Source organism: Prosopis cineraria, unplaced genomic scaffold, assembly GCF_029017545.1.
Source record: "Prosopis cineraria cultivar Desert tree isolate PC_DT_omini unplaced genomic scaffold, ASM2901754v1 PC5, whole genome shotgun sequence".
NCBI lineage: Eukaryota > Viridiplantae > Streptophyta > Magnoliopsida > Fabales > Fabaceae > Prosopis > Prosopis cineraria.
In genome coordinates, this window is record NW_026555336.1 from 32869466 (window position 1) to 32890811 (window position 21346).

At 32.3% G+C, this 21346-nt stretch overlaps 2 protein-coding genes and 1 pseudogene across 4 annotated transcripts; all 3 read right to left on the reverse strand.

Annotated features, from left to right (window-relative positions):
• Window positions 1–5771: 5771 nt before the first annotated feature.
• LOC129311689 (2-alkenal reductase (NADP(+)-dependent)-like) lies at window positions 5772–8164 on the reverse strand. The gene is made up of 5 exons (XM_054954104.1): window positions 7828–8164; window positions 7497–7674; window positions 7184–7350; window positions 7004–7086; window positions 5772–6426 (listed from the first exon to the last, which is right to left on the reverse strand). Exons 1-5 carry the CDS (start codon window positions 8080–8082, stop codon window positions 6048–6050), a joined length of 1062 nt encoding a protein of 353 aa, XP_054810079.1. The 5' UTR covers window positions 8083–8164; the 3' UTR covers window positions 5772–6047.
• Window positions 8165–10077: 1913 nt separating this feature from the next.
• On the reverse strand, window positions 10078–13105 carry LOC129310919 (2-alkenal reductase (NADP(+)-dependent)-like; annotated as a pseudogene).
• Window positions 13106–13243: 138 nt separating this feature from the next.
• Window positions 13244–20347, reverse strand: LOC129310916 (alpha-1,4 glucan phosphorylase L-2 isozyme, chloroplastic/amyloplastic-like). Of its 3 annotated transcripts, none has more exons than XM_054952807.1 (15): window positions 19997–20347; window positions 19001–19230; window positions 18799–18900; window positions 18266–18442; window positions 17829–18104; window positions 17330–17601; window positions 16967–17084; window positions 16368–16835; window positions 15794–15946; window positions 15184–15312; window positions 14806–15042; window positions 14432–14508; window positions 14082–14268; window positions 13759–13959; window positions 13244–13470 (listed from the first exon to the last, which is right to left on the reverse strand). In XM_054952807.1, exons 1-15 carry the CDS (start codon window positions 20187–20189, stop codon window positions 13354–13356), a joined length of 2937 nt encoding a protein of 978 aa, XP_054808782.1. In that variant the 5' UTR covers window positions 20190–20347; the 3' UTR covers window positions 13244–13353. The 3 variants fall into 3 exon arrangements, with proteins under 3 accessions (XP_054808782.1, XP_054808783.1, XP_054808784.1); XM_054952808.1 differs by having other exon boundaries at window positions 16368–16646; window positions 19997–20346; XM_054952809.1 differs by lacking the exon at window positions 19997–20347 and having other exon boundaries at window positions 18994–19193.
• Between the last annotated feature and the right edge of the window lie 999 nt (window positions 20348–21346).

Sequence of the window (21346 nt, forward strand, 5' to 3'; positions counted from 1 at the left end):
TTTTGTACAAATAATTACATTTTTTTAGTAACTTACATGGTTGTCAACTCAATATTCATAACTTATTTTATCAGTGTTTACCTTATCTTAACACAACAATGGTCAAATAGATTAATGAGGCAAATTTGAGGGATTAACTTGGTAAAAATAAATTTGAATGATTAAATTGATAATTGAGATAAACTTAAATGATGAAAATTAATTTTTTTTAGTTTTCCTAAATATGTTCCTCAAGCGAAAAAAAAAAATTTTCTTCAGGATATGAAAAGCAAAAGTAAATAATTTATTAGGCCTACATTTCCAGAATTTGAACCCAAGATTTTTGATTGAAGACAAACAATTCTTACCAATTGAACTCTCATGGTTGTATTTAATATCACTTTTTGGTTTGACCAAAAAAAAATATCACTTTGGGGAAAGACAAGTGCCTTTGATATTTTAAAATTAAAAAAATTTCAATAAAGGACCCTTGACCAAGCATAATGAAAAAGAGGATCCCTAAATTTTTAAAATTTTACTGAAAGACTCTTACGGATTTTTGTTTGAATTTGTGGCGAAAATAATAAAATTGTCCTCATTTAAATAAACAACATAAATGACTTATTCATTCCCATACTGTATATTTTTTATTTATTTATAAAATATTATTCATTTTTCTACTTCACTTGTTTATAATCCTGCTTTTACTTGATTTTATTTTAGAGTCATAAATAAGCAAAATAGGTGAATAAATAAGCAAAGTAGGTGAATGAACAACATTTTGTAAATAAATAAACAATATACAGTATAAAAATGAATGAATTATTTTATTATAAAACCAACACTTAAAATAAAATTAAGTAAAATTGGAGTTATAAATAAGTGAAGTAAGAAAATGAATAATATTTCATAAATAAATGAAAAACATATAATATGAAAACAAACAAGTTGTTTATATTATCTATTTAAATGAAGGTAATTTTATTATTTCTATCATAAATTCAAAAAAAACTTCTGTATGAGTCTTTTAATAAAATTTTAAAAATTTAAAGATCCTATATTTTATTATGTTTGATCAAGAGTCCTTCACTGAAATTTTTTCATTAAAATTTGACCATACAGCTTAGTCCTTTCCGTGTATGGCGCACCTTTGACCCCCTGAAAGAGAAAACGCTAATCATGGATAGATTAGGAAAGAGGGGTTTTTGTAGAATTTATCTTCGACTTTCCCGAATGATTGAGGATGAAAATAGGGAGAATTTTACTATAAAACCAAAAAAGAGAGTTATTTACTAATAAAGCTTATAAAATTCTAAAAATATTCTGCAGGCCGTTTTGATTTAAAATGAAATAAAATTATTATTTGAAAATACTGAAATGTCTTTATGCAAAAAAACAGAAAAGGAAAAAGACGACAGGAAAGAAAACGCACGAAAACAAGGGTTCTCATATTTCAAATGACATTTCTCACTTGTTAGATCCCGTTTCATCCTCTCTGCCATTCCTTTTTGTTTTTATAGTAGTAAATATTTGTCCTCCTCCTTTTTCATCTCTCCAGCGAAGTGAACTAAAGTAAGAAATAAGAGTCAGATTTGACGAATCATCCATTTAAAATTATAATATTAAAATATATTTTATACTTTAAAATTAAAATTTATAATATTTATTTTAAATTTTTTAATATTATAATTTATATTTTTTAAAATATAAAGTAGTATAATTATAATTTTTAATTTTTAAAAATTTTAAAAAAATAAAAATGAGTTTATGGGCCCAACTCTAAATCTTTTTAAATAAGGGTCAAACTTAAAAAATTAATGAATTTTTAAAAAAATTAAACTTAAGAGCTTGAGTGCATGACACTGGAGCTTATATAAATTAGGTATACTTGTTTCCCACCTCTAATGTGAACAACTTTCACCCACAACCCATTTGCTTGATCCATGATAAAGTGCAATGTAATGTGATGTGAAGTTTTGTATTGGGGTCAAGTATTCCAAGTGACTCCCTCCATAAGACTTGTTTTAATTATTTGTTAATTGTATAGTTTGTTAATTTCTTAATAGAATTTATTAATTATTTAATTTTACTTGTTCAATTTATGACTTTCTCGACTAAACTACGTTATTTGTTTATTACATAATTTTTATTTATTAAGTTTTTAACAAGACATATTAATTGCTTAATTTTACTTATTAAATCTATGATTGTCTCAGCTAAAATATATTATTTATTAATCACATAACTTTATTTATTAATTCTACAATAAGACTTGTTAACAACTTAGTTTTACTTGTAAACTTAACAACATTATTTATTAATTTTTCAACTTTACTTGTTAATATTGCAATAACACTTATTAATTTTGTAACTTGACTTTTTAATATCGTAACAAGACTTATTCAATCCGTTGATTTGAAAAGCAATTGAGTTACTTGTTAATTGTGTAATTTTACTTATTAATTTCTCAATAATATATGTTAATTGTCTATCTTTACTTGTTAAATAACACTTGATCTTGTTCAACATCAAACTTATAAGGCGATAACAAATCCATTACTTATAAAATTATTATTTTAAATTATAAACTACATAATATTATTTGTTAACCAATTAACATTATTTTATAATGCCTGACATTACTTTTTATTATTCGTCATGCAATTTACAAATCAACAAACATTTTTATTCAATATCACTTGTTAATTTTTGACATCAAACATATTAATTTTTCAAATTTATTTATTATTATGCTTTATATAATTTACGAACCAGCAAGCTGACATATATGTTGTTACTGATCCCTACTAATTTCTTGGAAGCCATTGCTTCTTTGAACAAATATTTAGTTGATAGTTAGGAAGCAAAATAGTGCGAATCATTCTATAAGCCATACAGATTCCAAGGAAGAACAATCGATTCACATTCCCTGGGGTGACAGTAAATCAAAGATGGGCAAAATTGAAAACAACTACAACCAAATAAGAGGATCTTGAAAATTAACAAGCTTAGAAATCGAAAATCAGAAATAATACGCATATACACAGCTATTTAAGATTTCTGCTCGCCTAACAAGTATCAAGAGGATATTATCATCCGCCGGCAAAAATAGAAGCATCAGCTAAAATAGACTACGATTTCATAACCTGCTAAACTTGGTAAATTGCCATCAAATTTCCCATTTTTATGCCGTCAAAGTACATGAACTAGAATACGAATTTCTTGCTTTCTTCCGACAACAAGACAGCGGGAGACTCAAGTTTAAGAGTGAACGAGAAAGAAAGAAAAAGAAAAGAATCGGTACAAACAAAAGGGGCGATCTGAAAGAAGAGTTTCAGACCTGCTGTTGGAAGATGAGGATGAAGGTAGGGTCTGGTCTTGAGGCCGAGGAAATCTCGTCATCTCTGTGAATTTCATTCATGAGAATTGAAAGTAAACAGCCAAGGATCAAATCGGAGAGAGTCACCGGACGGGGAGTAATGTTAGTCCCCGATATCTGAAAGGGAAATTCATGGTTTAACGTTGAAGCTTGAGTATTTGAGTCTTTTGATCATTAAAATTTATTTCATTTCAATTTTCCTACATTTGAGATTTCAATGGGCTTTATTTATAATCATCTCATTTCGTCCCTTACTGAACTTCTCCCATAAAAATAATTGAAGAAATGATAGAAAATCCCTTTAAAATATGTAAATAATTAGGGACTTTTATAATATTAATAATTTTTGGTGAAATAATTAAAATACTCTCAATTGAAACTAAAATAGTAAGTACTTGTTTTGCTTTTTTTTTTTGTTGCTATGAGAAAAGTAGTAATTGTTTAAATTAAAATAGTCACAAATATTTATAACATTTGAAGTTTAATGAGTCAAAAATTTGCACCAAAAAAGTTGTAATTATTTGTTTCATTTTAATCATTGACAAAAAAAAGTAGTGATTGTTAAAATTAAAGTAGTCATGAATATTTACAACATTTTAACTCCAATAAAAAAAATTTATACAAAGAAAGTTGTAACTACTTGTTTATTTTAGTCACTGTTAAAAGAAAAGTGTTTTTTACTTAAATTAAAATAATCACACATATTTACAATACTTAAATTTCAATAAATAAAAAATTTGTTCCACATAAAAAGTTATAATTATTTGTTTAGTTCTAATCATTGTCAAAAAAAAAAATTATCACTTAAACTAAAATAGTCACTGATATTTATTTTTTGAGGTAAAGCTGTTACTTTTTTATTTTAAATTAAGAATATTTTAATCATTTCACTAGAAACCATTGATGTAAGAAAAGGTTTTAAGAATTTGGAAAGAATTATAATATTTCACGAGAATTCATTATTATTTATATATTTTAATGAGATTTTTTCATTATTTTTCAAATTAAAAATGAGTTTCATTTCAATAGAATAAAATTTTATAATATATAAAATTATATAAAACCAAATACAAATATTTTTCATTTCAATAATGATTTAGTTTCTCCTCGCTTCTTTTTTTTTTTTGGTTTAAAAAAACAGAGAGTAAAAGCTAGGTATTGTCCGCAAATTTATTCTGCATATAAAACAAGTGAAGGAGAAAGGGCATTTGATATTGTGTAGCTATCCATATTTTATTATTTTTAAATGTTTAACTCTTTTTTTTTTGTTGGGGTTAATATGACTTAGAAAATTCATCGTGAATGAATTCATCCAATCCAAATTTGTTAATTTTAAATAGATATGAAGAATGAAGACGCACTTGAAATTTTACATGATATGCATAAAAATTATAAAGTTTGAGATACCATTTGCTCACAGACATTTATATAATCTCATATAAATTTGTGAGAGAGAAGGAGGGAACGGTCGCTTATTTTCATGGAAGTATAACAAATTCTCATCCAAACGGACAAATTACAAATGATAAATAAATATCATGAAGTACAGTAATTATTTTGAAGCTCTCACGGACTTAGCAGACATTATTTTTTGTGAAATTACATTTCTAACCTTAATACCTAAACTAAGGTTAATAATAACGAATATAAAGTTGTTAATAAAACTTTTTTTCTATATTAAAAATTTTGAAGATATTTATTTATCATTTTTTCTATTTTCATTTCACAGTAGTAGACTCTGCAAATTTGGACCGATAGATTAGACATGTGATAATTTAGATTTGATACTTTTAAAAGTATGGATTAATCCTTACTAGTTACCATTAAAATTTAACCTGAATGGTTCATATTATCATATGTGTACCGTAAGTTTTAGTGGAGTGAAACGTGGAGAAAAAGGCTCGTAATGTGAAGGATACAATTTTTTTTTTGTCAGGAATGATAAATTTGTTTACGGGCTGAGCTTTTGTTGCATTTTTTGTCAAGCCTTTTTTGGGCCAAATTTGTCAAGCTTATACTGAATTTCTTTTGCACTTTCCAAATGAAAAGGCCTAGCTTGAACTATGCCCTACCAAGAAAGTCGTAAATATAATTTAGCATATTTAACAAATACTCATAAAAACAAATTTTTTTCACTTTATTCATAACAAGTTAACAACACTACAATTGAAGTACACTTGAACTTCTCTTACAAATCATATTTATTTAGTTCTAAATCTAAAATACTAATTTGAATGTTGTATAGATATATTCTAAATCGTTATCTTTTATATTATGTAAATATTTTTTAAAACACTATCTTGTATAGTTTTTCAAATGTGAAATTTAGTGACATGATAGATTATAATTACACATAAATAAATATTTGAAAAAACTAACACAAATAAACAAACTGCACAACTCCCAAAAAAAATCATATTCATCAAATCATATCACTATTCATTAGCCATCAACTCACATAAAAATTATACAATAATCTATTGTTAAATCTTTGCATTCTTGCTTATTGTGTGTCATCAAGGGAAAGAAATGAACAACAAACCCTTTATCTTTAGGACCCCACAACCTTATTTCATTTTTCTAATAACTTTAAAGCTTGCAACCAAGTAAATAATCTAACATTTATTGAATATACTAGAAAATATATACTAGCTAGCGTCAAAAGATTTACTGTGATGTAGTTGAAAGATCATTCATGAGCAACTGCAAGTACTTGCTTTCCAAAGTTTCTTCCACTGAAGAGGCCAACAAGGGCTGCTGGGCCATCCTCAAGTCCTTCAACAATGTCTTCAACATACACAACCTTCTTCTCTCTGATGTAAGGAAGCACAGTGTCTAAGAGCTTTGGATAGAGATGGTGGTGATCTCTGTGTGTAAACCCTTTTATAGTTAGCCTTCTGAGAACAATCTGCATCACATTCTTTAGGGTTTCAGGCTCAGCAATATTGTACTGTGAAATCATCCCACACAAAGTGATACAACCATGCACTTTCATGTTCCTAAGCACTGCATCAAGCATTTTGCCACCCACTTGCTCATAACAGATGTCTATTCCTTCTGGGAAATACCTAATTATTAATGGAGAAGCACACATCCCTTGTTAATATTAGCTTTAACCGGCAATGAAACAGACTATACAAGTATGTTTGGAAATGACTCTGCAAATCGTGGTTTTGGCTCAAATGTAGAACGAAAAAGCAAACAAGTAACAGGTTCACATAACTGATTATGGGAACACGGGGGGTGTTTGGTTTTTTTTTTTTTTTTAAATCAAAACCATGGTTTGATTCACATGATTGATTCTGATTGCCTATTCAAACAGGCACTTAAGGCTATGGTTAATTTCATTTTAACGTGGGTTTGGGTCTTGAAAATTGGAAATTAAATATACTACACATAAGAGTTTAAGACAGGATAAACTATGAGTACAGCAATCAATATGGGCTGGACTTATTGGGTTGCCCATCTAGAATCGCTTTTCTTAGGGTTGGGTTTTTGAAAATGAAGGATTTTAGCATGAAAAAACTTTTGGATCTAACCCTAATAAGCCTATAAAAAATAGGCTCAGGCTAGCGCGTAAGCCTGTTTTATTCATTTTATTTTTCAGATCAAGGCAACACACATAACAAGAGGCCTATTTTTTACCTTTTCATGGCTGCATCCAAGTCAGGCTCTTGCTTGTAATTGAAAGCATCATCAAAACCAAGCTTGTTCTTCAGCAGATCAACCTGCAAAACATGATGAATACAGGGACTTGTGATTTGTGAACCTAGAATATAGAATTGACTCATATACATTGAAAAATGGAATGATTAGAACATGTACCTTTTCTTGACTACCAGCACTTCCAACTACATAACAACCCATCAACTTACAATATTGTCCAACCAACTGACCAACTGCTCCTGATGCTGCTGTGACAAAGATTCTGTCTCCTTTCTTTGGAGTACAAACTTCATAGACATCAGCATAAGCAGTAATGCCAGCCATACCTATTGAGAAAAGTATCATAAACTCAATCCTCTTTACCTTGCAATATAAATGAATCTTATGTTCAAATAGTCATTGAATACACTATGACTACGAACACATTGACATAAATAAAAAGAAATGTTGAAGTCAGAACTTAGTTAGTTACCAAGAATTCCAGTGTAGAAGGAAAGAGGCACATCAGTGTGCTGGATTTTAAAGAGTTTCTGTGGTTGTTGAATGAGACTATATTCTTCCCAACCAGTTGTTCCCCAAACCAAATCACCAACACTGAAGTTTGGATCCCCTGAATCCACAACTTTAGCCACTCCAAACCCATTTATAGGCTGCAATATATTGAATTGGAAACAATTAGCTATTACAGTGGGAAAAAAAGAAAGCAGTGAAAAAGTGATGAAACTAAGCAAGCCCAGTAATATATAGTCTCTATTTTCTTGAGAGACCAAACTATTAAAAGTGCTTGAAGTGATGAAACTTACAGAGCCAGGGGTATAATATTGATATTCAGCAAGGTTTTGGTGCTTCATTTCCCTCATTTGGAACTGCATGACAGGATCAACAGAAAGGAACAGATTCTTGACCAGAACCGCATTGGATCCAGAAGGAACTTGAAGCTTGATGGTACTTGTAGTTATGTAAAAGTCTGATTCTTTCGGACGACCAGTGACATATTCCCTCAATATCACCTGCTTGTTCTTCACTTCCTCCACAGAATCAATGTTCTTCTTTGCCATGCTTAACTAAATCTGATACGATGATATCTGGCTCCTGAATCTCAGAACTCTTGTAGGGTGTGTGTTTATCTGTTGATTGATGTTCTTTATGCTTTATGGTACTAAATCACATAGGTTTCCCTCTATTTATAGTTTAGCCTAATGAGTTTGACGTAACTGCTTACGAAAGATGAGTTTTAATAGATTTAATGATGCAGAATGACGTCTTTGTTGAAACCTAGTGATATGGAGTCACCAATTGGACTCGTATAGGAATTACGAAGTTAGTTTGTTTTGTAATTTGACTAGTACATAACACTAAAAGCCGTCTAAAATTAAAAAACATGCTCGAATCTTGCTGGGTCAAATTCAAATATTGCCGGATTCAACTAGGGATAGCTTTATCATAGACATTACATGCGTACAAATTCAAATCCAAAAAGCTCGCACTAGAACCCAGCCGGTTGGTAGTAGAAGAATGACACTTTTATTTTATGAAACATCAAGTTCCATAAGCGAAAGTGTGAAGCTTTAATGTTGGTGTTTATCATCATGAGGAAGAAATCCAATGATCAAACTATTCACAATTATGTAAAGGTCAAAGAGAAAAATGTTCATCAATATGTCAGTGATTACGTCTAAGTTCAAGGTAAAAAAAGAAAAAGCAGTCACGTCTAAAAGCTTCTTGTCAAAGTCAAACATCACCAAATTGTCTGACAAAAAATCGTTACTTTTTCAGAATGCATAATTGGTCCACTCTGGTTAAGTTCCGCAGTATTTTTTTTCCCCATTCCCTTTGTAACATACTGTGATTAGATGAGTTGGTTGTTTGCAAGAATGTAACTGAATTAATTATTCATATAATCACGCAAATAATAATATAAAATAGAATTTAATAGAAATAGTTTTTTTTTAACTCTTATTTACGTTCGAACATTATATTGAATACAAAGATTCCAACTAAAGAGTACACTTGGTATTGTGCTATTATTAAATTTTAGAGAAGGGAAACAACTCTCGTTTTTTTATATTTGTCTAAATTACCTTAATGGTCCTTAAAATTTTATTTTATTTTCAATTAAGCCTAAGTTTTCAGAATTTTAAAAGATTTTATTGCAGCAATCGTATATAATCTTAAGATTGATACGCCTGATCAGTGATCACCATTCACCAATTTTCTTTTTACCAACCTCAAAACAATAATTAAAGTAAATGATTGTGTGAAATACACAAATATGTGTGTCGTGTATTTGCCGCCTTTATTGATAGATAATAAAATGAGAAACATTGCTGCATTTTTTCCCGTTGAAATATGCGTAAATTATTTTAACTCTTATTTAAATCATTGACGTAAATATATGTATGTACTGATGTATGCACACATCATGTATGTGTTGAATCAAGCATTTACCACATAGTCAAAAACTATAAATAGTAGTTACAATGAGTTTTCTTTTTATTTAATTTTATTAGCCCAAGTGCCAAATTTCGATTTAACTTTGACCCTTCATAGTGCCTTTGACAAGTCATCCCCATAAATCAAACCCATGATAATGGCTTAGATGCCAATTATTGAGTCAAGCCCTTATCATTAGGTATGTGTTTATCTATTATTAGAAAAAAAAATCAAATAAATAGTTTTAGCTTTTATATTTATTTCTATTCATTCTTTATTCAGTATTTGTTTGAATTTAGCATGTGTATACTTGCACATTTTTCTGCTATGCAACTTGTCAATAGGATAGATTATTAATTATAACCATCTTGTATATTCTTCATACTCATCTTAAGCTTCTTTTTTTTTTTAATTGCCTACAAGTGTTTTTTTATTGGAGACAATTATATTTAAAACATAATCAATTACTAAACGTGAAAACTTTTTATAGTGAGGGTTTGAACTTGATTTGCTATATTGTTAAAAACTAATCCCTTTTGTTAGATATCCAACCTGGTTAGTTTCTTACGCTTTGCTCTTTTGTATGCATATGAACTTCGCATTTCAGGAGGCAAACAAGATCATAGAGATTATGGCAGATTGAAAATATTAAGGAAAAAATGATAACTAGGAGGAGGCCATGATTCCTGCCAGTACCCTCCCTGTCACTGTACCGACACATTTCTCATAGTTCACACCAATCATTAGTATTATAACATACATAATATACAATCACATCATTATTCTTGAAACATAGGCGCACGAGGATGCATTTGATATTTGAAAGATCATTCATGAGCAACAGCAACTACTTGTTTCCCAAAGTTTCTTCCACTGAAGAGGCCAACAATGGCTGCCGGGCTATTCTCAAGGCCTTCAACAATGTCTTCAACATACACAACTTTCTTCTCTCTGATATAAAGCAGCACAGTGTCCAAGAGCTTTCGGTAGAGATGGTGGTGATCTCTGTGTGTAAACCCTTTTATAGTCAGCCTTTTGAGAACAATTTGCATCACATTCTTTAGGGTTTCAGGCTCAGCAATGTTGTACTGTGAAATCATTCCACACACAGTGATACAGCCATGCACTTTCATGTTTAGCAGTACTGCATCAAGCATTTTACCCCCAACTTGATCAAAGTAGAGATCTATGCCTTGAGGGAAGTACCTATTGACATAGAAAACAACAAAAATCAGTTCCTCGATACTTGAAGATGCCTACTGTTTTGTTTTGAATTTATCTCATCCCCACAAAAATGTGCTTGAAGCATGAAGATTGGAATGCAGTAAGATATCATTGGGAATTTTCATTGATGGACCTCTTAATTGCTGCATCCAAGTCAGGTTCTTGCTTGTAATTGAATGCATCATCAAAGCCAAGCTTGTTCTTGAGCAGATCAACCTAAATGAACATGATGAAGACGAACATGTTGAAATTGATCTGTAAGATGAGTGTAATATTCCAAGATAGAAAAATGAGATCATTTTCTGTGAAAGATGTTCAAATTAGTACTCGTACCTTTTCTTGGCTACCAGCAGTTCCAATAACATAACAACCCATCAATTTTGCAAATTGTCCAACAAGTTGACCAACAGCACCAGATGCTGCTGAGATGAAAACATTGTCTCCTTTCTTAGGAGGATTTATTTCATGGAGTGCAGCATAAGCAGTAATACCAGGCATCCCTATTGAAAGAGCCAACAAAAACGATATAAATTGTGTGAAAGATTAGGAGTAACTCAAAAGTTTAAAATTTTTATTTTGAAGCAAATTAATGATCTAATTTCTGAAAGAATACCTTTATTTCAATTTAGTATTCCAAAGATAAGCCTCTCAATGTAGTCATTTAATACTCCTTCAGTTTGGCTCCTCAAAGAAAGTATTTTAGTCCTCAAAAACAGTGTATTTTTTCCAACAAAATTAAGGACTCCACACTTTAAATTTTTTGAGGGGCTAACCAGAGGTATTTCATTTTTTTGGAGAACTAAATTAAAAAGAAAAATAAAATCTCTCAATCACTAGATTAAGAGGTATACCTGGAGAGCAAAATTTGAGAGAAGAATGTGTTTTAGTGACCAAGTCAATAACTCACTCTTTATTTTGCGTGTTTTCTCCCAAAATATGTTAGGCTTGAAGTTTAGATAAATTACAAGCTCTTAAGACTTAGATTATAATACCATGTCAAGTATTTTTTATTTTTTTCATTCAACAGCATAATCAGGGAAGTTAGTTACCAAGAATTCCAGTGTAATAGAATGGGGCACATCAATGTGCTGGATCTTGAAGAGGCTTTCTGGATTTTGGATGAGACTATATTCTTCCCATGTAGTTGTTCCCCAAACTAAGTCACCCTCCTTGAAATTTGGATGCACTGAATCCAATACTTTGGCCACTCCAAACCCATTTATGGGCTTCAAGGTTTTAACCAGAAAAAAAAAAAGATAAAAACATTAGACGCGCTGTTAAAATCAAAACAAGCATGTCAAACTGAACATCACATACTTGCTTTTTCTTCGAAGCCAAATCAAGAAAACTTATGGGTTGAGAAAGGACAAGACAGACTTACAGAGCCAGGGACGTATGATTCAGTTTTGGAAGGGACCTGCACACTGTTCCTCCTTCTAAATTGCATGGTAGGATCACAGGAAAGGAAGAGGTTCTCCACCAATACTGTGTTTGATCCATGAGGAACCTTGAGCTTGACGGTACTCGTGATTATGTAGAAGTCAGATTCTTTGGGATGACCTGTCACATAGTTCTTGAATATTACCTGCTTGTTCTCCACTTCCTCTCCAAAACTAATGTTCTCCATCATTAATCTCTCCTTTCAATCTCTTGAAAAATGTAGCAGTAGTAGTAATTAAGATCAGTTGATATGTCTTTCGGATGTGTCTATGATCCTAGCTTGTATTGGCTATCTCCCACCCACCCCGAGAATTTATAGTTTGTGATTGTCATGAGGGTTGATGAGTTCGAATTTAATGCCAAAATCTGAGAACTTTTTATGCGTTGCAAGTGCATACGTTTCCACCTTTGACCTTAAAAGCTTGATTGAACGTTGACATAGTTGCTTACAGCAGCTAATCTTATGGAATTGACATAATTGCTTACAACAGCTAATCTTATGGGGCAATAGCCGCTGGTTATTGAGATATTTTTCCTTGATTGCCAAAAGCTAATCTTATGGGGTAATAAAAGAAGTATATTAAATTCTCACCCACTCTCCCCATCTCAAGAATTTTCTTTCACATCTGCTAGATCTTTCTCCCCACTAAGATAACTAATGGCGGTAACCTAGTGATTGCTAGAATAATCTAGCATCTGGAAAATGGCGTTGAAAATGGAAAGGTAATGCAATAAATATAACAGTCCTATACAGGATATAATAAAAATGCTTGGCTTGGGTGTGTTGCGGGGAGAGAAGGAAGAAAAGCATAGTGAGGAACGTGAAGTACCAAGATGGCGGCGTAAGGAGAGAAAGAAGAGTATTGAAAAGTCAAGGCAACATTTGTGTAAATTATTGTTGAGTAATAAAATTTTTCTTTGCTTGAGGTCCCTATTCTTCCTTCATGTCTGCTTCAAGTATTTGAAGCTCTTCTGACTTAAATTCTAACAGTAAAAATCATACTGTAATAAATTTCTTGGGAATTAGCCTTTTGTGTACAATGTGTATTATGTTGACTAAACAATCAAGGGAACAAAAATTTTATGCAGTGGAAATAAATATATACCACACGACCAGAAAGCTTGGATTGGAACAACTTCATTTTGATTAGCAAAATTTTTTACATTTGGGCCCGACTTAACTATCAATAGAACATCAACAAAGTTTTCCACCGCCATATCTGTATAACCTTTCATGCTAATTTAGCATGTTTAATTCCCCAAATGTCTCTTGCATACTCATGAATAGTCCGGTCACTGCTGAACTTGTATGAGCCAGCTGTGTTCAGGATTGACATTCTTGTCCATCTCTGCCCAAACATCAATCATAAAACATCTCAGGTGGGAAAAAAATTGGTCAAGGTATCACATATAAGTAGCATGGCATGTTTAATTAATCAATTTAGTAATTACTTGTGTATTGAGCAATATTTAAACTGTTTTAGAATATTTCAGGCGAACGTATTTCATGTACTTGCATAAACCTTAAGGTCGTATTCCTTGTGCTATCTATGCTATATGCTTCGTTCAAGACTGCCCAGAAATTTAGATGAAAATTCATTTTCTGTGAGCCTATGTGCGGACGAGCCATTACTTACTTTCTGGTCTCTATAAGCCTCATCAACCTTCTCTTGGCACTCTATGTAGTTAGGAAAGTCCTTCCCAACAAGAAAGTAATCAGCACGCCCATAGCCTTCATTTCCTTCCAAGGATCCCATCAGTTCTTCATAGTTGTATGGTCCAAAAGCACCACTTCTGACATATGCCTTTACCTCTTCGAACCTTGGGTCTGCTACAAACTGCACGTGACATTCAACAGAACATATGACATTGTTAGAGGCACATTCTACTGAAATGTATGCTTAACAAGCTTATATATTTATTCATGATTGACTTGGTCTAGTTTTTCCAAAGAACTCACCCTTCCCTCAGCTCTTTCTTTACGTAGGCCAGCGATTTCATCTGCTCGTGCACCAAAAAGGAAGAAATTATCTTCTCCAACCTCTTCTCTTATTTCAACATTAGCCCCATCTAGAGTTCCTATAAGTACGCACCCATTCATTGCAAACTTCATGTTGCTAGTTCCACTGGCCTCCATCCCAGCCGTGCTAAACAAGAAAGAACATGAAGAGATAATTCTTAACTTAAAAAGCAAAGTTATATCAACCTTCGAAATGATTGCAAATTGGGAAGCATAATAACAATACTATGCCAATGATAATATTGTATACTTTAAAGTCATTGAATTCTAATATTCTAGAGGGAAAATACCTGATATGCTGGGATAACTCACTGCCTGGAATTAGCACTTCCGCAGCACTGACATTGTAATCAGGAACAAATACAATCTACGAGTAGGACAGACCAAGGTTCAGCTTATGATATGATAGGTAAATTAGTTTAAAACACTCCAATTAAATGCTATTTCTTCACTCCTTTGTACTAAACTTCGTGAAGTTATTTTATATACTATCTAATTGTCTTTGCCGATTTTTAAGGATGGTCATTTTTTCTGTACTTGAGGATCCTTGTGAGGCATTCTCTCATGGGGTGAGAAAAGGAAATTTCACTATAATTAAATTGATGTCATTAAATTTCCCTTCGTTAATTCATGTCTGTTTATCTCACACAAAACGAAATGTTACCTTCAAAAGATCCCCAATATCTGGATCATGATTTACTGTGGCTCCTAAATCTGTGATGAATTTCACAATCCTCTTGGCTTGAACATATGTGGCAAATGCCTTTCCACCAAAAATACAGACCCGTGGAACAAACCTTCTTTTTCTTTCATCAGGACTCATTTCTTTCATCTTTTTGTAGCGATAAACAATCCCCATTGCATTCAACAACTGCCGTTTGTATTCATGAATGCGCTTCACCTGAATTTGGATACATAAATTTCTTTATCAAAGCTTGGGGTGAGTGCAAGGAATAAGATACTACAATGTTCTTGATGTTTACATAAATAAGAACAAAACCGCAAGGGGGGGGGGAAGAAGAGCTTGTGAAAGAAAATCAACCTGTACATCAAACATTGCATCTGGACTGACAACATAACCAGTTTTCTCTTTGATAAATGCTGCAACCTTAACCTTGTTTCTTCTTTTTGCTTCTCTCCACTCTAATTGAAGATCCTCATTATCAGCAAACTGTAAAGCGTTGATTTTTAATTTTTTGTTTCCCTTCAGTAAGGATAATTTCAAACTGACAATAACTAGAATAATATCATATAAATTAATCAAATTGTGCATGAAAAGCTCAAGTGCAGGGGCATTTGACTAGTGAATCAACCATACAGTTAGCTACTGTTAATCCATGTATCGTGTAACAACTGACCACAAAGGCACAGTGAAACAATAACTAAAAAATATGGCAACATTTCCCGCAGTTTGAAGATGAAGTTGTCTTCAATTGTTTTCGATGATTGGTCCGTGAATCCATAATAGCATTTTCCACATAAAAGTGAAGCTAAGGGTGGACATTACAGCTTATTAAAACTTTAAATCCATCAAGAACAGCAAGTTGCAATGCACAATGAAAGAGGCGACTGTGAAAATTTAATATTGCCTCGGTACCAAGCATCACCCTGAGTTAAAAAGAAATACATTATGTTAGATTAAACCAATTTACCTTTCGAAGTATTGCCAGTTTCTCAAGATCTGTTACCCAGTCCTCTGTTCCAATCCACTTAGTTATGATGTTGCTGAGATTAGGATTGCAGAAACGGATCCATCTTCTGGGTGTCACCCCATTTGTTTTATTTTGGAATTTCTGAGGCCAAAACTGCCAATAATTCAATAAATAGATAAGTACAACTCTCATAAGCTTTCTTTTTTGGTTGTAGATGCAGAGAGCTCTCAACTATAAACACTTGAATGATTTCTAGGAAAACAGACAATTATTTTGTCAGAGAAAAAGCTTTCTAACGAACGATTTTTAACCAATTTAAATTAACTTAAACTTTTAAAGGAAAACTTATAATAAAAATAAGCAAGGCAATTATTTCTATTCATGCTCTACCCCTTGCTATAAGTTTATCCCTGCCACTATTACTGACCATGGGCCAAAATCATCATTGAAGGCCACCAAGAACTACCTTCAGGCCCAAATAAAAATTTGAATACAAAAATTTCTTTGTAATCGCACAGAAAAACTGAGAAATAAAAGAACAACAAAAGAGAAAATAGTTTATTGCCATATTTACCTGGTAAAATTCATTGAAAACTGTCTCTTTTACAATCTCACTATGAATCTCAGCTACTCCATTTACAGAAAACCCGCCGACAACACATAGATTAGCCATGCAAACCTCCATGGTCTGTTTTGGATCAACTTTAAATATGACCTTTGTTTTCTTTTTACCATCCTTCTCACTTGATTGGTCATCACCATCCTCTTCTTTTTCCTCTTCATCATCATCATTGTCTTCTTCTTCTTTTTCCTCTTCATCAGCTTCTTCTTCTCTCTCTTCTGTTTCTGCAGCCTTTATCTTTTCATCATTAATGTCAGCATTCTTGATAGGATCAGTGGAAGAAACCTCTTCTGAGTGATTAAGAAGCTCTATCACCGAGTTGGGTAACTCAATGTTTTCTAGTATTCTCATTTTCTGAAGTTTTTCTTGCAATAAGTCAAGATCATGTGTACCATACTCATTGATAATTTCATGAATAAACTAGACAACAAAACAAATACACGACATTAGATAACAAAAAGATTTCAGTATATACATGAACAAAGAATGAAAGAAAAATACATACCATGAGAATTTGAACTCTAAATCACATGAATTTTTTACAGTTTTACCTCTTCATCTATCTTTTTTATTATCTCTACATGTCGAGGAAGCAAATCCTGCAGAAGCTGTAAACTCCATTTCTCTAGAGCCTCAGGCAGAACTGTGTGGTTTGTGTATGCAACAGTTCTAACAGAAGCACCATTCAAAAGTAAAAAATCAGTCCTTACTATCTTTTAAATAAAGATGAAAGTAGTAGTTATCTGAAAAATTATTGTGTTTTAAATGAAGTTATAATTAGTTATCTGAAAAAATGACGCTACCTAGAAACATTGGAAATAATATTTTTAGTTGAAAATTGCATATTACTACAGAAAATATTTTCAAGGAAATCATATAAACTGAAAGATATGTTTATCATTAAGAAAAGGAACCTTTTAGAAATATCCCAGGCTTTCTCCCAGCTCAAACCTTTTACATCAATCAGTATCCTGATCAGCTCTGGAATGCAGAGTGTTGGGTGAGTATCATTCATTTGGACCACTACTTTGTCTGGTAAAGTCTCCCAATTCAATGACTTCCCTGATCTTTTCTCAAAACGTGCAATAATATCCTGGAGAGAGGCAGAGCACAATGTATATTGTTGCTTCAACCGTAGAGTCTTCCCTTCAACTGATTCATCCCCAGGGTACAATATATAGCAGATCTGAAGCATAAAACCCAAGGAATATCATTAGTGAATAACACTCTTATTCCACTGAATTTACTACTTACGAGTACAAAGGAGAATTTCTGATGATACGTAGATGAACCTTTTGAAACCCATCATAATGATACGTAGATGCTTCTTTACTAGTTCATGGGAGAATATAGAGCTTCAGTTAAGAAATATCACAATACTGGATTCTGAAGTGATTAGAGCTTTTACCAAACCTTTTCAGCGTTCTTCAGATAGGCATGTGCTTTGGCATGATCTCCAGCATTGAAAGCTCTCAAATCAAATTCTTCTGGTGACACTTTAGTAGACCATAACCGCAGATTTATAGTGGTCCTGGTTTTGTATCCAGGTATTGGAACATCATAGGCAACAGCCATTATATTCTCTCCCCCAACCCATTGTTTACTTCCATTTTCGCCAGAAATAACTTCTCCATAGAATTTCACAGGGTAAGAAACATCATTTCTCACAATTTCCCAGGGATTTCCCATCTGCAAATAGATGATTTAGTCGGTGAATCAACATTCTACCTGTAAACTACTCAAAGACTACAAATACCTTACTTTTAACCTCTATAGAAGCTTGTGCTAATACAAAAATTAGCTTGAACCCGTCAGATACAAATTGATGCCTGAAGGTTACAAATTTATACCTCAAGCCAACTTTCAGCAACTTCCTCCTGACCATCCTTTGTTATGTGCTGTTTGAATAAACCATACTTGTATCTAAGTCCATATCCCCATGCAGGGTAGTTCAGTGTTGCCAAGGAGTCCAGGAAGCAAGATGCAAGGCGACCTAATCCCCCATTCCCTAGCGCAGCATCTGGCTCCTGTAAATTGTAAATGAACTTAAGCATAGCAGTATTTAGACTATTTCAAACATATATTGGATGATGAATTGATCACATATGAAATCTCTTAAAATGATAGACATTGAGATAGTGAGACGGACACAGAGTAGTCGCAGTCCTGCTCAAATTACGCTTATATGCTACCAGCGGATTCACAAAAGTTAAATCACTTTCCAGATATTTGTTAAAAGAAAAAAGCTTGCAAAAACTTTTTTGTTTTTCAAGACAGAGAACGGAAAACAAATTTCCAAACAAGTTTTTTTTTATTTTTTTTTCTTTTTCAGGAAAAAAACTATTCTGAAAACAGTCAAACAAGCCCTATAACTTTATTAGACCTGGTCAGCCACATCCTCTAAATTGTGCCCCAACATAGTGAGAGCCTCAGCATAAGGACCTGTAAGCTGTAAGTTACCAATTGCATTCAGCAATGCCCTACCCTGTAAAATTTGAATAATTTAAAAAATGTTACTGTGAAAATTAATAACTCGTTGCAAAGGAAGATGACTTAAGGCTGAAAAAGGAAAACCCACTGTGAACCTGTAGATACTCCATAGACATATAATATGCTTGCTTGACATTCATCTTCTCATAATAGGCATAGGTTGTATTCCAATTTATGATTAGAGTATCACGAACACTCTCTGCAGTTGCAAAGAATGCTTTGCTGAGTTCAAACTTCTCTGGAGAAAACGAAGGCGTGAACTCAGCATGATATTTGATACTCGAAGCGACAGATGTAGAATCTGGCACGAAGGAATTCAAAGTGCCTGCAAGTGTCAAGCAAGATAGTTCATTATCTAGGACCAAATTTATTGCCAGAAAACAGAAAACCAAGATAACATTATTCAATTAATATCAAATATTTTTAGTTTGATAGAAACATATAGATGTGGGGAGAAAATCTCGAGTATTCGTTGAATAAGTTTCACCAGAATACAACATTTATGACTTGTGAAATTTAAACTGGAACTTGCCAAAGTTACCATATTTGCAAGCAATGAACCTAAACACAGTGAAACTGCTTTTTCAAGTTCCTTTATTTGGGCACTACTTTAATTCCCTCTGAAGAGGAACAAATAGAAGGCCATGGAAGGCATTGGTGAAGAGAGTAAAACAAATAGTCTTAAACCCGGTAAAGAGGAATAGCTGTTGAACAAGACTTTTTAGTTAACAATATATTTGTTATTGATAAATCACAATGGCGTGTCGTGCAATCAGCTAGCCAAACACCCGGTAGGATAAGGCGTTGTTACTCTAATTCCCTTATCAAACTCATGATCAATCTAAATTTTGAAGAGAAAGGTGATCTTTCTCTAAGGGATTTGAGTTATAAATTCCATGTTTGATCAATACGACATTTAGCCACGACTTACAATCCTCTAGCACACCAAGAAGAAAATTGCCCCTTATAATCAGCCAACCACTATAACGCATTGACGTTATAACTCAATCATAACCGAGAATCATACTTCTTGCTAACAAAAATCAGCCAAGACAATTAATGTAACAGAGAAGTAAGTGGAAGAAAGAAACCTTCGGTGACTTGTTCTTCTAGCTCCTGCTTTTTATCGCTAGCGACATTCTTGACGCAGAGCTTTCTTCTTCTTAGCCTTCTGGAGGCAGACAGCTTGCAAAAATTGTTTCTTGGAGTGAAGATTGAGCTGTATTTAGGATCCAGCGCAGAATTTGACTGCCCGCAGGTCGCAGAGAACAGCAGAGCAGCCATTGCTGCAAGTTTGAGAAAATGGCCAGAAATTGTATAGCAGAGTCTCAGAGCATTAGGAGTGTGGAAAAAATGAGTGAAAGAGGAAGTGGCTATTTGTCTTCTTATCTTCAATTTTCTTCCATAATTATTTCTTCATAAATTCAATGAATTGTCCATATTGAACACGAGCTCATACACATCACTTGCCTTGATCGCCTTTTTATTTTTAATCATCGTCCCTCCAGCTTTGATATTTATAGGCTTGTGTCCCACCCATTTGCCCATATGGGTGTTGGGTGGCTTTGTCTATAGCCTATACACTAGCACGTTGTCCGATAATGACACTCCCATACATCTCGGGCATGTTTTTTTTTTTTTTTTTTTTTTTTGGTTTTTGGGGGAATTCTTAGCGATTTGAGCCCGGGGTCAAACGGATAAGGGTAACAACCAAATTCTGCTCTTTTCTTTTTTTATCTTTAACATCCATTTCTATACTTTGACCAAAAAAAAAAATCCATTTCTATAATTTTTAGAGCACTAGGCCAATTAACAGTTAAATTTTATGACAAAAAAATTAACTGTTAAATTTAACATTAATTTTTTATCATGATTGATAGAGACAATATTTGTTTTTAGTTATCAAAAGAAAATATTGTGTCACGCTGATTTCTGATCATGATCAATAGAGACAATATTTGTTTTCAATTATGAAAAGAAAATGTTGTGTCACAAAAACAGTTTAAGATATCAAGTATTCATGAATAATTGAGGGGAAAGTACCATTTAACCTAATTTTTAATAATTAATTTAAGGTCTTTTCAATTTTCTCTAAAGAGTACATAATTTTTAAATTGAAATTTTATTTTTTTCAAAGATTAATGCATGTTTGAGTAATTGATGATGTGATTTTGGGACTTTGCCCGACTTAAACTTAATTAGAAATAATGAAATTTAAAAATTTCTCAAGTCTAATTTTTATCAATTTAATTTCTTAATTTTTTTGAATTATCATATTATTTATTTAATTTTTAAAACATAAATTAATTTTAAGGCAAAAAAATCATTTGTCCTTATAATTTTATTAAATTTTACTTTTAATCCTTATAGTTTTTCAATACTTTCAATTTATCTGAAAACATTAAAAATTTAAAACTATAAAAATCTGAGCAATAAATGTC